At 45.6% G+C, this 20704-nt stretch overlaps 1 protein-coding gene across 2 annotated transcripts in view; it reads right to left on the bottom strand.

Annotated features, from left to right (window-relative positions):
* Window positions 1-6915: 6915 nt before the first annotated feature.
* Window positions 6916-20704, bottom strand: part of naf1 (nuclear assembly factor 1 homolog (S. cerevisiae)) — a 186790-nt gene continuing 173001 nt past the window's right edge. The window contains exon 9 of one of the 2 annotated variants that reach the window (XM_073042990.1): window positions 6916-17952. In XM_073042990.1, the coding sequence (XP_072899091.1) occupies window positions 17405-17952 (548 nt within the window). In that variant the 3' untranslated portion in view covers window positions 6916-17404. The remainder of the gene's footprint in view (window positions 17953-20704) is intronic. The other variant, XM_073042991.1, reaches the window with a different exon arrangement.

Genomic DNA, 20704 nt, shown 5'->3' with positions numbered 1-20704 from the left:
ACTGACATCAAACGCACAAGTAATCATGCTAGTGCTTCTTCACAGTGTGTAATCTGGTGAGTCGTACACATCAGATGATGCTTAAAGTATTCCAGGATCTATCATCTTCAATTGCTGCTTCAAAACAGAAATCAGAAGGTCACAGAATCAAAATGTCATAAAGTCATAGAAAACTACAGCACAGAAACAGGTTCTTTGGCCCATCTAGTCCATGCTAAAACATATAAACTGCCTACTCTCTTCAGCCTGCATCTGGACAATAGCCCTCTGTACCCCTTCCATCCACGTACTGTACCTATCCAAATTTCTTTTGAACATTGAAATCGAACTGTCATCCACCACTTGTGCTGGCAGCTCATTCCACACTCCCACCACTCTCTGAGTGAAGAAGTTCTCCCTCATGTTCCCCTTAAACATTTCCTTTCACCCTTAACCCATGACCTCTAGATATAATCTCCCCTAGCCTCAGGGGAAAATGCCTGCTTGCATTTACCCTATCTATACCCCTCATAATTTTATATACCTCTGTCAAATCTCCCTTCAATCTTTAACGTTCTAGGGAATAAAGTTCCAGCCTATTCAATCTTTCCTTACTTACCACTCAACTCCTCCTGACCTGCAACATCCTTGTAAATTTTCTCTGTTCTTGTTCAATCTTATTTACAGTTGAAGTCAGAGGTTTACATACACTGTAGCCAAATACATTTAAACTCAGTTTTTCACAATTCCTGACATTCAATCCTAGAAAACATTCTCTGTCTTAGGTCAGTTTGGATCACTACTTTATTTTAAGAATGTGAAGTGTCAGAATAATAGTAGAGAGAATGATTTATTTCAGCTTTTATTTCTTTCATCACCTTCCCAGTGGGTCATAAGTATACATACACTTTCTTAGTATTTGGTAGCATTGCCTTTAAATTGTTTAACTTGGGTCAAACTTTTTGAATAGCCACCCACAAGCTTCTCACAGTAAGTTGCTGCTGATCTAGTTAACCACTTTATCATTCAAGTCGTTGATACAGACAACAAACAATGTAGTTGGCACCAGTCCCTGCGGCACTACACTAGTCACAGGCCTCCAGACAGAGAGGCAACCATCCACTACCACTCTCTGGCTTCTCCCACAAAGTCAATGTCTAATCCAATTTACTACCTCATTTTCAATGTCAAGTGACTGAACCTTTTTGACCAGCCTCCCATGCGTGACCTGTCAAATGCCTTGCTGAAGTCCATGTAGACAACATCCACAAACTTGTTTTCATCAACTTTCCTGGTAATTTCCTTGAAAAAATCTATAGGGTTGTTTAGACACGACCTACAATACACAAAACCACACTGACTATCCCAAATCAGTCCGTCTATCCAAATAATCATATATCCGTTCTCTCAGAATACCTTCCAATAACTTTCTCACTACCGATGTCAGGCTCACTGAACTGTGATTTTCTGGTTTATTCTTAGAGCCTTTTTTCAACAATGGAACAACACTGACCATCCTTGAATTCTCTGATACATCACCTGTCACTAAGGATAATTTAAATCTCTCTGCTACAGCCACTGCAATTTCTGCACTTGCCACCCAAAGGGCCCAAGGAAACACCTTGTCAGGTCCTGGGGATTTATCCACACTGATTTGCCTCAGGACAGCAAACACCTCCTCCTCTGTAATCTGTATAGGGTCCATGACCTCACTGTTGCTTTGCCTCATTTCTATAGACTCTGTATCTGTTTCCTGAGTAAGAGCAGATGCAAAAAAAATCCATTTAAGATCTCCCCCATCGCTTTTGGCTCCAGGCATAGATTATCATTCTGATCTTGCAGAGGATCAATTTTGTCTATTGCAATGCTTTTGCTCTTAGCATACCTGCAGAGGCCCTTAGGATTCTCCTTCACCTTGTCTGCTGGAGCAACCTCATGCTCTCTTTTAGCCCTCCTGATTTATTCCTTGTGTTCTCTTGCGATTTCTATACTCCACAAGCACCTCATTTGCTTCCTGTTGCCTATACCTACTATGCACTTCCATTTTTTCTTTACCGGGGCCACAATATCTCTCAAAAACTAAGGTTCCATAAACCTGTCATCCTCATGTTTTATTGAAACAGGCACATTCGTGCTTTGTACCTTCATAATTTCATTTTTCAAGGCCTTCTGTTTATCAAGTACACCTTTGCCAGAAAACAATCTACACTTGTCAGATCCCATCAAAATTGGCCTTTCTCCAATTTAGAACTCAACCCAAGGACCAGACCTACCCTTTTCCATAATTATCTTGAAACTAAAAGCATTTTGATCATTAGATGCAAAGAGTTCCACTACACACTTGCCCTGTCTCATTGCCTAATAGGAGAGCAAGTATTGTACACTCTTTCATTGGGAATTCTATGTAATGATTAATGAAATATTGCTGAACACATTTGACAAACTCCATTTCATCTAGTCCTTTTACGGTAAGGGAGACCCAGTCAAAATGTGGGAAGTTAAAATCATCTACTGCCTTAAGTTTCTTGCAACAGTCTGCGATTCCTCGACAAATCTGTTCTTGTTGTCTAATTATGTCTAAATGCTTCCAAACATACCTAATTGCACCATCTCTGTGAGCAGTTTGTTTCAGATAGCACCCACTCTGTGTAAAATCTTACCTTTCAGATCTCCTTTAAAATTCCCTCCTCTCACCAAGCCTATACCCTCATGCTTTTTTATACCTCTGCCTTGAGTGTCTAGCCTACCTATGCCTCACATAATCATCCATCAGGTCACTCCTTTGCTTCTGAGGGAGAAGAATAGCCCGGCATTTTCAATGTCTGTCAGAAACAGAGCAAATTTTATCTACTTTTATTATATTTTTATAGAGATTTCAATATCCAAACTCTATAAAAATATAAATCATTATACCAGTTCTTAGAATAATAAATACAGGGAGAGTTGTGTAGTCAGTTCACATCCTCAGACCCATTTCAGCACTGGATGTCCTCATATTTCTTCCATTCTGATGCCAAGATCACATGATCTCTACTTCCATTTAAAAGTTGGGCCCACATTTTCAATTCTATTTGAGACTGATTGGTATAATTTTTTAAAAAAAATTATTAACTCATTGGTTAAAATAATTAAGAAGTGAATTATGCAGAGTTTGTTCTCAGTTACAAAATACCAGCTAGGAATAGCAGAGCGGCACAATAGTATAGCAGTTAACGTTTTCAGGCCAGCAACCGGGTTTCAATTATGCCGTTGTTCACAAGGAGTTTGTATGTTCTCGTTGTATGGTGTGGGACTCCTTTGAGTGCTCTAGTTTCCTCCCACAGCCCAAAGACGCAAGGTTAATTGGTCACATGGGTATATCTGGGCAGTGTGGGCTTGCTGGGCCAGAAAGGCCCGTTACTGTGCTGTATCTCTGAAATAAATAATGAAAACTTTGAGGAGCCCCTTTACAAACGTATGGTCTGATTATTCAACTTTCTGATCAGTGTTAGGTCCAGTTGATTATTATGTCATATCACTTTCCCCAGCTGACAACTGGGTGGGATAATGTAGATAATGTGATGGGATACTCTGTACTCGTGACTGCAACAACTCTCAAGAAACTTCACACGCTCATGGCTTTATTGCATTGCTTCTGATCAACCCTGCTGATGGGACATTCATCTGAGATGTTAGCTGTTTCTCCTTCCACAGATGCAGTCTGATTTCTTCAGTACTTCCAGCATTTTCAACCTTTTCTTCAGTTGAATGTCTTATTCACCATACAAATATAAGCACCACATGAATTCCTGGTAAACTGTTCTAACGGTCCCTTTAACTCTCTTTCTGCAAATGACTGCAAGGCTTTCCACTGCAAGATAAATGGGCGAGATGCCATTTTTCAGAACTGGGAAAAGCTCTCCTATCTAATGGCAGGGAATATTTTTAACCTATATACTTAAGTATGCACACAGACCGTACTGAGAAACACGTTCTTGCCTTGAGCTGCAGGTTTGAGCTGCCCTCAGGGCTTCTGCGTGTCATTTTGGGCAGCATTCTCTGGATAGCACCTAAGAAAAAATCTAGTAATCTTACACCTCAGATCTTTAAAATGCATTGAAAAAGATCCCTTGTCATTTCCTGAACAGCAGGATGCTGACCTTGGCCCCGTATTTATCCTCCACTAGCATTTCCATTGATCATCTTGCTGTACACAGACTGTTTGCTATAATTTGCTACACCAGCAGCTTAATAAATACAAACTGTGATATGAGGTTGTCCGAAACTTATATAAAACTCTTTTTTCTACATTTTTATCCCTTCTTAGCAAAAAAATTTAAACAGCTCAGAAATTATGTCTACAAACATGACCCTCTTTGCAGTTCATAATTTAAAACCACATAGGAGACATTTTCATAATGGGTAGAATTGTTCTTGAGCCAAATTGGCCAATGAAAGTTAATTACCGTACTCGCAATCTTTACACCATTTATCTATACTGGGGAAAATTTTATTTAGGGTTAGTACAATACAGATGAATGCTATACTGGCTGACCATTACACACAGCCTCTGTAGTTTGGAGTATTAGTTAAATTAATAGATTAGTAATCTAGAGATGGAGTGTTTAAATTGTTTTGGCAGGAGAAAGTAACGTGGCAAAATTATCCATGATGCTGCCTGTTGATAAAACCCAAATGGTTGTCGTGAGTGAGCTTTTCTGCTTGAGGCCATATGTGAATTGAAAATCAACATCAGTGCTATTGAGTACAGTAACAAGCAAGCTATTCAGGATATCTCAGGGTAGTCAATGGATGCCCTAAACATTTTCTAGTAAGGTCTAAAACTCACAGGAAAAGAATACCGAAGTGTAAATGCACTTGCAAAGGAAACAGAATACTATTACTGCCGATGCTGGCTAATCCTACTGAGCTCCTCCAGCATTTTGTGTATGTTGCTATTACTACTTGTTCCTTTGTACGTTCAGATTATTTAATTACAGTAAACTTACATTGCATTATAGTTCAATTCTAACAAAAATATTTAACTTTGTCTTCTAGTTCAGATCAACATGCGTAATTGACAATGTCACAACTGAATTTCCCCAACTTCCAATAATTTTCCCCACTCTGAACCCCTCTTACCTCTTCTCAACTGTCTATCACCTCCCTCTGGTGCCCCTCATCCTTCCCTTTCTCCCATGGTCCACTCTCCTCTTCTGTCAGATTCCTTTTATTTTTTAAACCTATCATTAGAAATGAACAGTCGATGTTTTGGGCTGAGACCTTTCCTTAGGAGTGGAAAGGAAGGGGGAAGACGTCAGAATTAAAAGTTGGGGGCAAAGAAGAAAGAGGATAGCTGGAAGGCAATAGGTAAAAACAGGTGGGTAGGAAAAGATAAAGGGCTGGAGAGGAAAAAATCTGATAGCATAGGAGAGTGGACCATAGGAGAAAGGGAAGTAGGAGGGGACCCAGGTGCGGTGACAGGCAGGAGAGAAGAGCTGAGAGGCCAGAGTGGGAAACAGAAGAAGAGGGTAGGGGGAAGGAATTTTGCTTTTACTATGAAGTGATATCTATATTCATGCCATCAGGTTGGAGGCTACCCAAATGCAGTATAAGGTGTTGCTCCTCCACACTGAGCGAGGCCTCATGGTGGCACAAGAGGAGGCCATGGACCACAGGCTGGAACATGAATGGAAATTGGAATTCAAATGTTTGGCCACTGGGAAGTTCTGCTTTTGGCAGATGGAGCAGAGGTGCTCGACGAAGCAGCCTGCCAAATCACCACAGGTCTCACCAGGGTAGGAGAGGTCACATTGGGAGCACTAGACACTGGAATTTTCAAAGCTAATCTTGCAAGAAAGGGAAATTCATAAACCATTCCCTCCTTACAAACTGTGTTCTTGTTCACAGTCTCCAACTATACCTAAATCCAGCAGCTTGTGATTGGATATGCTTACACTACAGGATTACAGAAATACTTTTCAATAGCTTAACCCACCCCCCCCCCCCCATCCTCCCCATGTATAAGGAGGGTATTTGACCCAGTGAAACATGACAGTCTATCTTCAGCCGACTTCCGTTCACCCTTCCATTCAGAAGATGCAGACCAGTAATCAACTGCGGGACCACAGTTGATTTTCCAATCAAAGGCTGTTAATAGTATGCCACAAACAGGATTAGAAAAACCAGGGTGAGGAGGCAGCAAAAGAGCTAGGTAGTGAATTCAGAGTTAGCAGTCTTAAGCAAGACCTTCATTATTGGTGGAGGCATCTGAGGGCATGGAGAGAAGTAACAAGTCAAACTGGTGGGGGTTCTTTCAGGAACAACAAACAAGCTTCTGCAGGTACTCAGTTGGTTAGGCAGCATCTATGGCTGAATAAGTCAGTTTCTCAAAGAATCTGGAATACCCAAAAAGCAATAAAAAGTATGATATAAATCACCCAAATAGTAGTGGAAAGTTGACAGCAGCAAGATTTAAACATCAAAAATTATAAAATTGAATACTTTAAAAAGTTGAATATACTGTTGAATAAAGTTGAATATATAAACTTAAAGGAAGATTAAATTGCTGCATAATAAATGCCTTTGATGGTAAGGATAACCATAAGAAGTCAGGATTTTTCTCAGAATTGCAGAAATGGCAATATATTAATGCAACAACAGTTCTGAAATGGGTTGTGGTGTTACAGCACCACCACAGCAAGGAATCAAATCTAAGATCATTTACTTCTTGTGCTGCTTCAAATTGCTAAACAGCGCACATAGCCAATGAACCTCTGGAGGACTTCCTTTAAATTGCTTTTCTAGCTGTGAAGTTGATAGCCAGATTTCACTCATTTTGTCACTGTTATAACCAAGTATTCTAGGCTCTGTGAAAGTACAATTATCTAGACTAGGCCAAGGTTAAATTGTTCCAGCTTTGAACACGACTCTGAATCAATGGCTAGGAAGTGTATATTAACAAAAAAATCAATTTATTTTGTCTGAATGGTACACATTATTATTGAATACAGTCGCTTAAATTTATCCATAATCAGACATTAGAATTACTTCCTAATGAAAAGCAAATACAAAAGATATACATCAGAATGAGGAGGTAAATTTATTGCTGTAGGACAAAGTAAATTAAAATATAAAATAAAGACATACAGGGCTTAACGAAGGTTGCAAAAATTTAATGTTTAATTCAAATCCCTCTAAACTTGATGCAAAATAAAAGACTAAATAAGGATTAGGTTCACAATGTAAAAAGGTAGGTGGCCAGACTTGGTATATATTTACTTAAATATCTGCCAATTGCTTTCTCAATATTTGAGATTCATCATTACATATTGAGGATCTAGTTACAAATAACAGATGATAAATTTAACATCAATACCAGAACTATTGTATTTACAAAATACAGCAATACAGATATGTCCAGGTAAAATGGGGTGAAATTGCTCTTTGTCAGTTTGCACCCCACCTAAAATCTTTTACATTGGCTTTCGTAGCAAGGAAATTCCGGTACAATGCAAAATGGGTTGCCAATTTGTTTTTGCCCATTTTGCACCACCAATAAAAGCCAATTTCAGGAAAAGGTGATTGCATGGTATAAGCAGTCCTATGTGCACATAAATATTAGTATTACTTTTTCCACAACTGTTAAAAATTCAAATTCAGCCTATAGTAAGGCCTACATTAGCCGATAATTTTACATTTGAGTTCAAGATTATGTTTGGATTAAAAGGCCACTGGATTAGCATAGAAAGGACTGAACAGGCCAGGGTTTATTAGCATGGAGAGGACTGAACGGGCCGGGGTTTATTAGCATGGAGAGGAGTGAACGGGCCAGGGTTTATTAGCATGGAGAGGAGTGAACGGGCCAGGGTTTATTAGCGGAGAGGACTGAACGGGCCAGGGTTTATTAGCATGGAGAGGACTGAACGGGCCAGGGTTTATTAGCATGGAGAGGAGTGAACGGGCCAGGGTTTATTAGCATGGAGAGGACTGAACGGGCCAGGGTTTATTAGCATGGAGAGGAGTGAACGGGCCGGGGTTTATTAGCATGGAGAGGAGTGAACGGGCCAGGGTTTATTAGCATGGAGAGGAGTGAACGGGCCAGGGTTTATTAGCATGGAGAGGACTGAACGGGCCAGGGTTTATTAGCATGGAGAGGACTGAACGGGCCAGGGTTTATTAGCATGGAAAGGACTGAACGGGCCAGGGTTTATTAGCATGGAGAGGACTGAACGGGCCAGGGTTTATTAGCATGGAAAGGACTGAACGGGCCAGGGTTTATTAGCATGGAAAGGACTGAACGGGCCAGGGTTTATTAGCATGGAAAGGACTGAACGGGCCAGGGTTTATTAGCATGGAGAGGAGTGAACGGGCCAGGGTTTATTAGCATGGAGAGGAGTGAACGGGCCAGGGTTTATTAGCATGGAAATGACTGAACGGGCCAGGGTTTATTAGCATGGAGAGGACTGAACGGGCCAGGGTTTATTAGCATGGAGAGGACTGAACGGGCCAGGGTTTATTAGCATGGAAAGGACTGAACGGGCCAGGGTTTATTAGAATGGACAGGACTGAACTGGCCAGGGTTTATTAGCATGGAGAGGAGTGAACGGGCCAGGGTTTATTAGCATGGAGAGGAGTGAACGGGCCAGGGTTTATTAGCATGGAGATGAGTGAACGGGCCAGGGTTTATTAGCATGGAGAGGACCGAACGGGCCAGGGTTTATTAGCATGGAGAGGACCGAACGGGCCAGGGTTTATTAGCATGGAGAGGAGTGAACGGGCCAGGGTTTATTAGCATGGAGAGGAGTGAACGGGCCAGGGTTTATTAGCATGGAGAGGACCGAACGGGCCAGGGTTTATTAGCATGGAGAGGACCGAACGGGCCAGGGTTTATTAGCATGGAAAGGACTGAACGGGCCAGGGTTTATTAGCATGGAGAGGAGTGAACGGGCCAGGGTTTATTAGCATGGAGAGGAGTGAACGGGCCAGGGTTTATTAGCATGGAAAGGACTGAACGGGCCAGGGTTTATTAGCATGGAAAGGACTGAACGGGCCAGGGTTTATTAGCATGGAGAGGAGTGAACGGGCCAGGGTTTATTAGCATGGAGAGGACCGAACGGGCCAGGGTTTATTAGCATGGAGAGGACTGAACGGGCCAGGGTTTATTAGCATAGAAAGGACTGAACGGGCCAGGGTTTATTAGCATGGAGAGGACTGAACGGGCCAGGGTTTATTAGCATGGAGAGGACTGAACGGGCCAGGGTTTATTAGCATAGAGAGGACTGAACGGGCCAGGGTTTATTAGCATGGAGAGGACTGAACGGGCCAGGGTTTATTAGCATGGAAAGGACCGAACAGGTCAGGGTTTATTAGCATGGAGAGGACTGAACGGGCCAGGGTTTATTAGCATGGAAAGGACCGAACGGGTCAGGGTTTATTAGCATGGAGAGGACCGAACGGGCCAGGGTTTATTAGCATGGAAAGGACTGAACGGGCCAGGGTTTATTAGCATGGAGAGGAGTGAACGGGCCAGGGTTTATTAGCATGGAGAGGAGTGAACGGGCCAGGGTTTATTAGCATGGAGAGGACCGAACGGGCCAGGGTTTATTAGCATGGAGAGGACCGAACGGGCCAGGGTTTATTAGCATGGAGAGGAGTGAACGGGCCAGGGTTTATTAGCATGGAGAGGAGTGAACGGGCCAGGGTTTATTAGCATGGAGAGGAGTGAACGGGCCAGGGTTTATTAGCATGGAAAGGACTGAACGGGCCAGGGTTTATTAGCATGGAGAGGACTGAACGGGACAGGGTTTATTAGCATGGAGAGGACTGAACGGGCCAGGGTTTATTAGCATGGAGAGGACTGAACGGGCCAGGGTTTATTAGCATGGAGAGGACTGAACGGGCCAGGGTTTATTAGCATGGAAAGGACTGAACGGGACAGGGTTTATTAGCATGGACAGGACTGAACGGGCCAGGGTTTATTAGCATGGAGAGGACTGAACGGGCCAGGGTTTATTAGCATGGAGAGGAGTGAACGGGCCAGGGTTTATTAGCATGGAGAGGACCGAACGGGCCAGGGTTTATTAGCATGGAGAGGACCGAACGGGCCAGGGTTTATTAGCATGGAAAGGACTGAACGGGCCAGGGTTTATTAGCATGGAGAGGAGTGAACGGGCCAGGGTTTATTAGCATGGAGAGGAGTGAACGGGCCAGGGTTTATTAGCATGGAAAGGACTGAACGGGCCAGGGTTTATTAGCATGGAAAGGACTGAACGGGCCAGGGTTTATTAGCATGGAGAGGAGTGAACGGGCCAGGGTTTATTAGCATGGAGAGGACCGAACGGGCCAGGGTTTATTAGCATGGAGAGGACTGAACGGGCCAGGGTTTATTAGCATGGAGAGGAGTGAACGGGCCAGGGTTTATTAGCATGGAGAGGACCGAACGGGCCAGGGTTTATTAGCATGGAGAGGACCGAACGGGCCAGGGTTTATTAGCATGGAAAGGACTGAACGGGCCAGGGTTTATTAGCATGGAGAGGAGTGAACGGGCCAGGGTTTATTAGCATGGAGAGGAGTGAACGGGCCAGGGTTTATTAGCATGGAAAGGACTGAACGGGCCAGGGTTTATTAGCATGGAAAGGACTGAACGGGCCAGGGTTTATTAGCATGGAGAGGAGTGAACGGGCCAGGGTTTATTAGCATGGAGAGGACCGAACGGGCCAGGGTTTATTAGCATGGAGAGGACTGAACGGGCCAGGGTTTATTAGCATGGAAAGGACTGAACGGGACAGGGTTTATTAGCATGGACAGGACTGAACGGGCCAGGGTTTATTAGCATGGAGAGGACTGAACGGGCCAGGGTTTATTAGCATGGAGAGGAGTGAACGGGCCAGGGTTTATTAGCATGGAGAGGACCGAACGGGCCAGGGTTTATTAGCATGGAGAGGACCGAACGGGCCAGGGTTTATTAGCATGGAAAGGACTGAACGGGCCAGGGTTTATTAGCATGGAGAGGAGTGAACGGGCCAGGGTTTATTAGCATGGAGAGGAGTGAACGGGCCAGGGTTTATTAGCATGGAGAGGAGTGAACGGGCCAGGGTTTATTAGCATGGAGAGGACTGAACGGGCCAGGGTTTATTAGCATGGAGAGGAGTGAACGGGCCAGGGTTTATTAGCATGGAGAGGACCGAACGGGCCAGGGTTTATTAGCATGGAGAGGACCGAACGGGCCAGGGTTTATTAGCATGGAAAGGACTGAACGGGCCAGGGTTTATTAGCATGGAGAGGAGTGAACGGGCCAGGGTTTATTAGCATGGAGAGGACTGAACGGGCCAGGGTTTATTAGCATGGAAAGGACTGAACGGGACAGGGTTTATTAGCATGGACAGGACTGAACGGGCCAGGGTTTATTAGCATGGAGAGGACTGAACGGGCCAGGGTTTATTAGCATGGAGAGGAGTGAACGGGCCAGGGTTTATTAGCATGGAGAGGACCGAACGGGCCAGGGTTTATTAGCATGGAGAGGACCGAACGGGCCAGGGTTTATTAGCATGGAAAGGACTGAACGGGCCAGGGTTTATTAGCATGGAGAGGAGTGAACGGGCCAGGGTTTATTAGCATGGAGAGGAGTGAACGGGCCAGGGTTTATTAGCATGGAAAGGACTGAACGGGCCAGGGTTTATTAGCATGGAAAGGACTGAACGGGCCAGGGTTTATTAGCATGGAGAGGAGTGAACGGGCCAGGGTTTATTAGCATGGAGAGGACCGAACGGGCCAGGGTTTATTAGCATGGAGAGGACTGAACGGGCCAGGGTTTATTAGCATGGAGAGGAGTGAACGGGCCAGGGTTTATTAGCATGGAGAGGACCGAACGGGCCAGGGTTTATTAGCATGGAGAGGACCGAACGGGCCAGGGTTTATTAGCATGGAAAGGACTGAACGGGCCAGGGTTTATTAGCATGGAGAGGAGTGAACGGGCCAGGGTTTATTAGCATGGAGAGGAGTGAACGGGCCAGGGTTTATTAGCATGGAAAGGACTGAACGGGCCAGGGTTTATTAGCATGGAAAGGACTGAACGGGCCAGGGTTTATTAGCATGGAGAGGAGTGAACGGGCCAGGGTTTATTAGCATGGAGAGGACCGAACGGGCCAGGGTTTATTAGCATGGAGAGGACTGAACGGGCCAGGGTTTATTAGCATGGAAAGGACTGAACGGGACAGGGTTTATTAGCATGGACAGGACTGAACGGGCCAGGGTTTATTAGCATGGAGAGGACTGAACGGGCCAGGGTTTATTAGCATGGAGAGGAGTGAACGGGCCAGGGTTTATTAGCATGGAGAGGACCGAACGGGCCAGGGTTTATTAGCATGGAGAGGACCGAACGGGCCAGGGTTTATTAGCATGGAAAGGACTGAACGGGCCAGGGTTTATTAGCATGGAGAGGAGTGAACGGGCCAGGGTTTATTAGCATGGAGAGGAGTGAACGGGCCAGGGTTTATTAGCATGGAGAGGAGTGAACGGGCCAGGGTTTATTAGCATGGAGAGGACTGAACGGGCCAGGGTTTATTAGCATGGAGAGGAGTGAACGGGCCAGGGTTTATTAGCATGGAGAGGACCGAACGGGCCAGGGTTTATTAGCATGGAGAGGACCGAACGGGCCAGGGTTTATTAGCATGGAAAGGACTGAACGGGCCAGGGTTTATTAGCATGGAGAGGAGTGAACGGGCCAGGGTTTATTAGCATGGAGAGGACTGAACGGGCCAGGGTTTATTAGCATGGAAAGGACTGAACGGGACAGGGTTTATTAGCATGGACAGGACTGAACGGGCCAGGGTTTATTAGCATGGAGAGGACTGAACGGGCCAGGGTTTATTAGCATGGAGAGGAGTGAACGGGCCAGGGTTTATTAGCATGGAGAGGACCGAACGGGCCAGGGTTTATTAGCATGGAGAGGACCGAACGGGCCAGGGTTTATTAGCATGGAAAGGACTGAACGGGCCAGGGTTTATTAGCATGGAGAGGAGTGAACGGGCCAGGGTTTATTAGCATGGAGAGGAGTGAACGGGCCAGGGTTTATTAGCATGGAAAGGACTGAACGGGCCAGGGTTTATTAGCATGGAAAGGACTGAACGGGCCAGGGTTTATTAGCATGGAGAGGAGTGAACGGGCCAGGGTTTATTAGCATGGAGAGGACCGAACGGGCCAGGGTTTATTAGCATGGAGAGGACTGAACGGGCCAGGGTTTATTAGCATAGAAAGGACTGAACGGGCCAGGGTTTATTAGCATGGAGAGGACTGAACGGGCCAGGGTTTATTAGCATGGAGAGGACTGAACGGGCCAGGGTTTATTAGCATAGAGAGGACTGAACGGGCCAGGGTTTATTAGCATGGAGAGGACTGAACGGGCCAGGGTTTATTAGCATGGAAAGGACCGAACGGGTCAGGGTTTATTAGCATGGAGAGGACTGAACGGGCCAGGGTTTATTAGCATGGAAAGGACCGAACGGGTTAGGGTTTATTAGCATGGAGAGGACCGAACGGGCCAGGGTTTATTAGCATGGAAAGGACTGAACGGGCCAGGGTTTATTAGCATGGAGAGGAGTGAACGGGCCAGGGTTTATTAGCATGGAGAGGAGTGAACGGGCCAGGGTTTATTAGCATGGAAAGGACTGAACGGGCCAGGGTTTATTAGCATGGAGAGGACTGAACGGGACAGGGTTTATTAGCATGGAGAGGACTGAACGGGCCAGGGTTTATTAGCATGGAGAGGACTGAACGGGCCAGGGTTTATTAGCATGGAGAGGACTGAACGGGCCAGGGTTTATTAGCATGGAAAGGACTGAACGGGCCAGGGTTTATTAGCATGGAAATGACTGAACGGGCCAGGGTTTATTAGCATGGAAAGGACTGAACGGGCCAGGGTTTATTAGCATGGAGAGGACTGAACGGGCCAGGGTTTATTAGCATGGAGAGGACTGAACGGGCCAGGGTTTATTAGCATGGAGAGGACTGAACGGGCCAGGGTTTATTAGCATGGAGAGGAGTGAACGGGCCAGGGTTTATTAGCATGGAAAGGACTGAACGGGCCGGGGTTTATTAGCATGGACAGGACTGAACGGGCCAGGGTTTATTAGCATGGAGAGGACTGAACGGGCCAGGGTTTATTAGCATGGAGAGGACTGAACGGGACAGGGTTTATTAGCATGGAGAGGACTGAACGGGCCAGGGTTTATTAGCATGGAAAGGACTGAACGGGACAGGGTTTATTAGCATGGACAGGACTGAACGGGCCAGGGTTTATTAGCATGGAGAGGACTGAACGGGCCAGGGTTTATTAGCATGGAGAGGAGTGAACGGGCCAGGGTTTATTAGCATGGAGAGGACTGAACGGGCCAGGGTTTATTAGCATGGAGAGCACTGAACGGGCCAGGGTTTATTAGCATGGAGAGGACCGAACGGGCCAGGGTTTATTAGCATGGAGAGGAGTGAACGGGCCGGGGTTTATTAGCATGGAGAGGACTGAACGGGCCAGGGTTTATTAGCATGGAGAGGACTGAATGGGCCAGGGTTTATTAGCATGGACAGGACTGAACGGGCCAGGGTTTATTAGCATGGAGAGGACTGAACGGGCCAGGGTTTATTAGCATGGACAGGACTGAACGGGCCAGGGTTTATTAGCATGGACAGGACTGAACGGGACAGGGTTTATTAGCATGGAGAGGAGTGAACGGGCCAGGGTTTATTAGCATGGAGAGGACTGAACGGGCCAGGGTTTATTAGCATGGAGAGGACTGAACGGGCCAGGGTTTATTAGCATGGAGAGGACTGAACGGGCCAGGGTTTATTAGCATGGAAATGACTGAACGGGCCAGGGTTTATTAGCATGGAGAGGACTGAACGGGCCAGGGTTTATTAGCATGGAAAGGACCGAACGGGTTAGGGTTTATTAGCATGGAGAGGACCGAACGGGCCAGGGTTTATTAGCATGGAAAGGACTGAACGGGCCAGGGTTTATTAGCATGGAGAGGAGTGAACGGGCCAGGGTTTATTAGCATGGAGAGGACCGAACGGGCCAGGGTTTATTAGCATGGAGAGGACCGAACGGGCCAGGGTTTATTAGCATGGAGAGGAGTGAACGGGCCAGGGTTTATTAGCATGGAGAGGAGTGAACGGGCCAGGGTTTATTAGCATGGAGAGGAGTGAACGGGCCAGGGTTTATTAGCATGGAAAGGACTGAACGGGCCAGGGTTTATTAGCATGGAGAGGACTGAACGGGACAGGGTTTATTAGCATGGAGAGGACTGAACGGGCCAGGGTTTATTAGCATGGAGAGGACTGAACGGGCCAGGGTTTATTAGCATGGAGAGGACTGAACGGGCCAGGGTTTATTAGCATGGAAAGGACTGAACGGGCCAGGGTTTATTAGCATGGAAATGACTGAACGGGCCAGGGTTTATTAGCATGGAAAGGACTGAACGGGCCAGGGTTTATTAGCATGGAGAGGACTGAACGGGCCAGGGTTTATTAGCATGGAGAGGACTGAACGGGCCAGGGTTTATTAGCATGGAGAGGACTGAACGGGCCAGGGTTTATTAGCATGGAGAGGAGTGAACGGGCCAGGGTTTATTAGCATGGAAAGGACTGAACGGGCCGGGGTTTATTAGCATGGACAGGACTGAACGGGCCAGGGTTTATTAGCATGGAGAGGACTGAACGGGCCAGGGTTTATTAGCATGGAGAGGACTGAACGGGACAGGGTTTATTAGCATGGAGAGGACTGAACGGGCCAGGGTTTATTAGCATGGAAAGGACTGAACGGGACAGGGTTTATTAGCATGGACAGGACTGAACGGGCCAGGGTTTATTAGCATGGAGAGGACTGAACGGGCCAGGGTTTATTAGCATGGAGAGGAGTGAACGGGCCAGGGTTTATTAGCATGGAGAGGACTGAACGGGCCAGGGTTTATTAGCATGGAGAGGACTGAACGGGCCAGGGTTTATTAGCATGGAGAGGACCGAACGGGCCAGGGTTTATTAGCATGGAGAGGAGTGAACGGGCCGGGGTTTATTAGCATGGAGAGGACTGAACGGGCCAGGGTTTATTAGCATGGAGAGGACTGAATGGGCCAGGGTTTATTAGCATGGACAGGACTGAACGGGCCAGGGTTTATTAGCATGGAGAGGACTGAACGGGCCAGGGTTTATTAGCATGGACAGGACTGAACGGGCCAGGGTTTATTAGCATGGACAGGACTGAACGGGACAGGGTTTATTAGCATGGAGAGGAGTGAACGGGCCAGGGTTTATTAGCATGGAGAGGACTGAACGGGCCAGGGTTTATTAGCATGGAGAGGACTGAACGGGCCAGGGTTTATTAGCATGGAGAGGACTGAACGGGCCAGGGTTTATTAGCATGGAAATGACTGAACGGGCCAGGGTTTATTAGCATGGAAAGGACTGAACGGGCCAGGGTTTATTAGCATGGAGAGGACTGAACGGGCCAGTGTTTATTAGCATGGAGAGGACTGAACGGGCCAGGGTTTATTAGCATGGAGAGGAGTGAACGGGCCAGGGTTTATTAGCATGGAGAGGACTGAACGGGCCAGGGTTTATTAGCATGGAGAGGAGTGAACGGGCCAGGGTTTATTAGCATGGAGAGGACTGAACGGGCCAGGGTTTATTAGCATGGAGAGGACCGAACGGGCCAGGGTTTATTAGCATGGAGAGGACCGAACGGGCCAGGGTTTATTAGCATGGAGAGGACTGAACGGGCCAGGGTTTATTAGCATGGAAAGGACTGAACGGGCCAGGGTTTATTAGCATGGAGAGGACTGAACGGGCCAGGGTTTATTAGCATGGAGAGGAGTGAACGGGCCAGGGTTTATTAGCATGGAGAGGACTGAACGGGCCAGGGTTTATTAGCATGGAGAGGACTGAACGGGCCAGGGTTTATTAGCATGGACAGGACTGAACGGGCCAGGGTTTATTAGCATGGAGAGGACTGAACGGGCCAGGGTTTATTAGCATGGAGAGGACTGAACGGGCCAGGGTTTATTAGCATGGACAAGACTGAACGGGCCAGGGTTTATTAGCATGGAGAGGACTGAACGGGCCAGGGTTTATTAGCATGGAGAGGACTGAACGGGCCAGGGTTTATTAGCATGGACAGGACTGAACGGGCCAGGGTTTATTAGCATGGAGAGGACTGAACGGGCCAGGGTTTATTAGCATGGACAGGACTGAACGGGCCAGGGTTTATTCCGTCATAGTGACCACATTTTGGTGCCATTCCTATGTTAACACAATCGTATTTTGAAACAGATACAAGGTGCATTATGTTTTCACCCTCATTTATTGAATGCAATTCAGTGCTTAAAGAATTCAGGCACAGCTTGTTGTAGTTTTCTCACTACATGTTGTTATGGAGTGGAGGTATATACTGGTGGCTCTAATAAGGGGGTCTAAATGGAAAGTCTGGCTGGCCTTGTTGAGGTAACTGTGGTGAGAAATGAGAATTTGACATCTGTAATGAAGAATCATTGGGGAAGCAAGGAAAGGGGGAGTTTGGAAAGCAGGGAGGCCTTACGTTTGATTCTGACCAACCAGTGCTCATTGAGTAAGGAGAAAAAGGAGGGGGAGGTTGAGGAGGAGGTGGTGGTGGTGGTGGTGGAGGAGGATAGGATAGAAAAGGAGGTATATCACTTGACACAGGAGGCCAAAATGAAGGACCATATGGACAGGACATCATTGGATTCGACATTACTGTTTGCGAATGTATTGAGCTGTTGGTTGGATGAAACCTTGGAGGTCCAAAAGGTGGCCTCTGATTAAAAGATGGACCAAAGGATCCCCTTGTCTGAGTAAATCTATAACTTATCGAGTTTTCGGACTTGACCGAGGAATAGGAACCAAATCCTTGATGAGTACTGTGCTGAAATCCTCTCCCACGCATTGATTGAACTTGTGTTTGGCGTGATGCTTGGCCATCTTCTTTTCCTAGAATGAAGATCAATGAAATAATTTAACAATTACTAAATACAGCAATCCAAGCACGATAAACCAGTGGTAACAAAATAGGCAAACAGTACAAAACAGAAACCATTCTACTATCTCAGTACTTTTAATGCAAAAGAATCCATTGGAGAATAAGTACAATACTAGAACAATATCTCCCATTTTTCTACATTTAATTGCACAAAGCTATTTAGGCATATGTTTTTATCCTCTGATATATCACCCAATTAAAGAGCTAGAGCAACCCAACATAACTACGTGGTTTCTTCTGTCAATTGTCAAAGGATCAGCCATTAGTTACTTGTTTTAACACCAGGAGCTAAGACTATTGCTACTGTATAAACCAAAGGCCAGAGTAACAACTGGACAACCATGCTAGCTGTAGCCTGCTGAATTATTGGACAGCTTTTGTTTTCAACATAATTGTATAAGAGCTAAGAGTGTTGTAAAAACAAGCCTGAAGGCTTTGTGTGTCAATGCGAGGAGCATTTGTAACAAGGTGGATGAATTGAATGTGCAGATAGTTATTAATGAATATGATATAGTTGGGATCACAGAGACATAGCTCCAGGGTGACCAAGGATGGGAGCTCAACATCCAGGGATATTCAATATTCAGGAGGGATAGACAGGAAAGAAAAGGAGGTGGGGTGGCATTGCTGGTTAGAGAGGAGATTAACGCAATAGAAAGGAAGGACATTAGCCTGGAGGATGTGGAATCGATATGGGTAGAGCTGCATAACACTAAGGGGCAGAAAACACTGGTGGGAGTTGTGTACAGGCCACCTAACAGTAGTAGTGAGGTTGGGGATGGCATTAAACAGGAAATTAGAAATGCGTGCAATAAAGGAACAGTAGTTATAATGGATGACTTCAATCTACATATAGATTGGGTGAACCAAATTGGTAAGGGTGCTGAGGAAGAGGATTTCTTGGAATGTATGCGGGATGGTTTTCTGAACCAACGTGTCGAGGAACCAACTAGAGAGCAGGCCATTCTAGATTGGGTATTGAGCAATGAGGAAGGGTTAGTTAGCAATCTTGTCGTGCAAGGCCCCTTGGGTAAGAGTGACCATAATATGGTGGAATTCTTCATTAAGATGGAGAGTAACATAGTTAATTCAGAAACAAAGGTTCTGAACTTAAAGAAGGGTAACTTTGAAGGTATGAGACGTGAATTAGCTAAGATAGACTGGCAAATGATACGTAAAGGGTTGATGGTGGATATGCAATGGCAAGCATTTAATGATCGCATGGATGAACTACAACAATTGTTCATCCCAGTTTGGCAAAAGAATAAATCAGGGAAGGTAGTGCACCCATGGCTGACAAGGGAAATTAGGGATAGTATCAAGTCCAAAGAAGAAACATATAAATTAGCAAAAAAAAAGCGGCACACCTGAGGACTGGGAGAAATTCAGAGACCAGCAGAGGAAGACAAAGGGCTTAATTAGGAAAGGGAAAAAAGATTATGAGAGAAAGCTGGCAGGGAACATAAAAACTGACTGTAAAAGCTTTTATAGATACATGAAAAGAAAAAGATTGGTCAAGACAAATGTAGGTCCTTTACAGTCAGAAACAGGTGAATTGATCATAGGGAACAAAGACATGGCAGACCAATTGAATAACTACTTTGGTTCTGTCTTCACTAAGGAGGACATAAATAATTTTCTGGAAATAGTAAGGGACCGAGGGTCTAGTGAGATGGAGGAACTGAGGGAAATACATGTTAGTAGGGAAGTGGTGTTAGGTAAATTGAAGGGATTAAAGGCAGATAAATCCCCAGGGCCAGATGGTCTGCATCCCAGAGTGCTTAAGGACGTAGCCCAGGAAATAGTGGATGCATTAGTGATAATTTTTCAAAACTCCTTAGATTCTGGATTAGTTCCTGAGGATTGGAGGGTGGTTAATGTAACCCCACTTTTTAAAAAAGGAGGGAGAGAGAAACCGGGGAATTATAGACCAGTTACTCTGACATTGGTGGTGGGGAAAATGTTAGAGTCAGTTATCAAAGATGTGATAACAGCACATTTGGAAAGAGGTGAAATCATCGGACAAAGTCAGCATGGATTTGTGAAAGGAAAATCATGTCTGACGAATCTTATAGAATTTTTTGAAGATGTAACTAGTAGAGTGGATAGGGGAGAGCCAGTGGATGTGGTATATTTAGATTTTCAAAAGGCTTTTGACAAGGTCCCACACAGGAGATTAGTGTGCAAACTTAAAGCACACGGTATTGGGGGTATGGTATTGATGTGGATAGAGAATTGGCTGGCAGACAGGAAGCAAAGAGTGGGAGTAAACGGGACCTTTTCAGAATGGCAGGCAGTGACTAGTGGGGTACTGCAAGGCTCAGTGTTGGGACCCCAGTTGTTTACAATATATATTAATGATTTAGACCAGGGAATTAAATGCAGCATCTCCAAGTTTGCGGATGACACAAAGCTGGGTGGCAGTGTTAGCTGTGAGGAGGATGCTAAGAGGATGCAGGGTGACTTGGATAGGTTAGGTGAGTGGGCAAATTCATGGCAGATGCAATTTAATGTGGATAAATGTGAGATTATCCACTTTGGTTGCAAGAACAGGAAAACAGATTATTATCTGAATGGCGGCCGATTCGGAAAAGGGAAGGTGCAATGAGACCTGGGTGTCATTGTACACCAGTCATTGAAGGTGGGCATGCAGGTACAGCAGACGATGAAAAAGGCAAATGGTACGTTGGCATTCATAGCAAA

This window comes from Hemitrygon akajei, chromosome 4 (assembly GCF_048418815.1).
Source record: "Hemitrygon akajei chromosome 4, sHemAka1.3, whole genome shotgun sequence".
Lineage (NCBI taxonomy): Eukaryota > Metazoa > Chordata > Chondrichthyes > Myliobatiformes > Dasyatidae > Hemitrygon > Hemitrygon akajei.
Note: the sequence above shows the minus strand (reverse complement) of the source record. Positions and strands in the feature narration are given on the sequence as shown.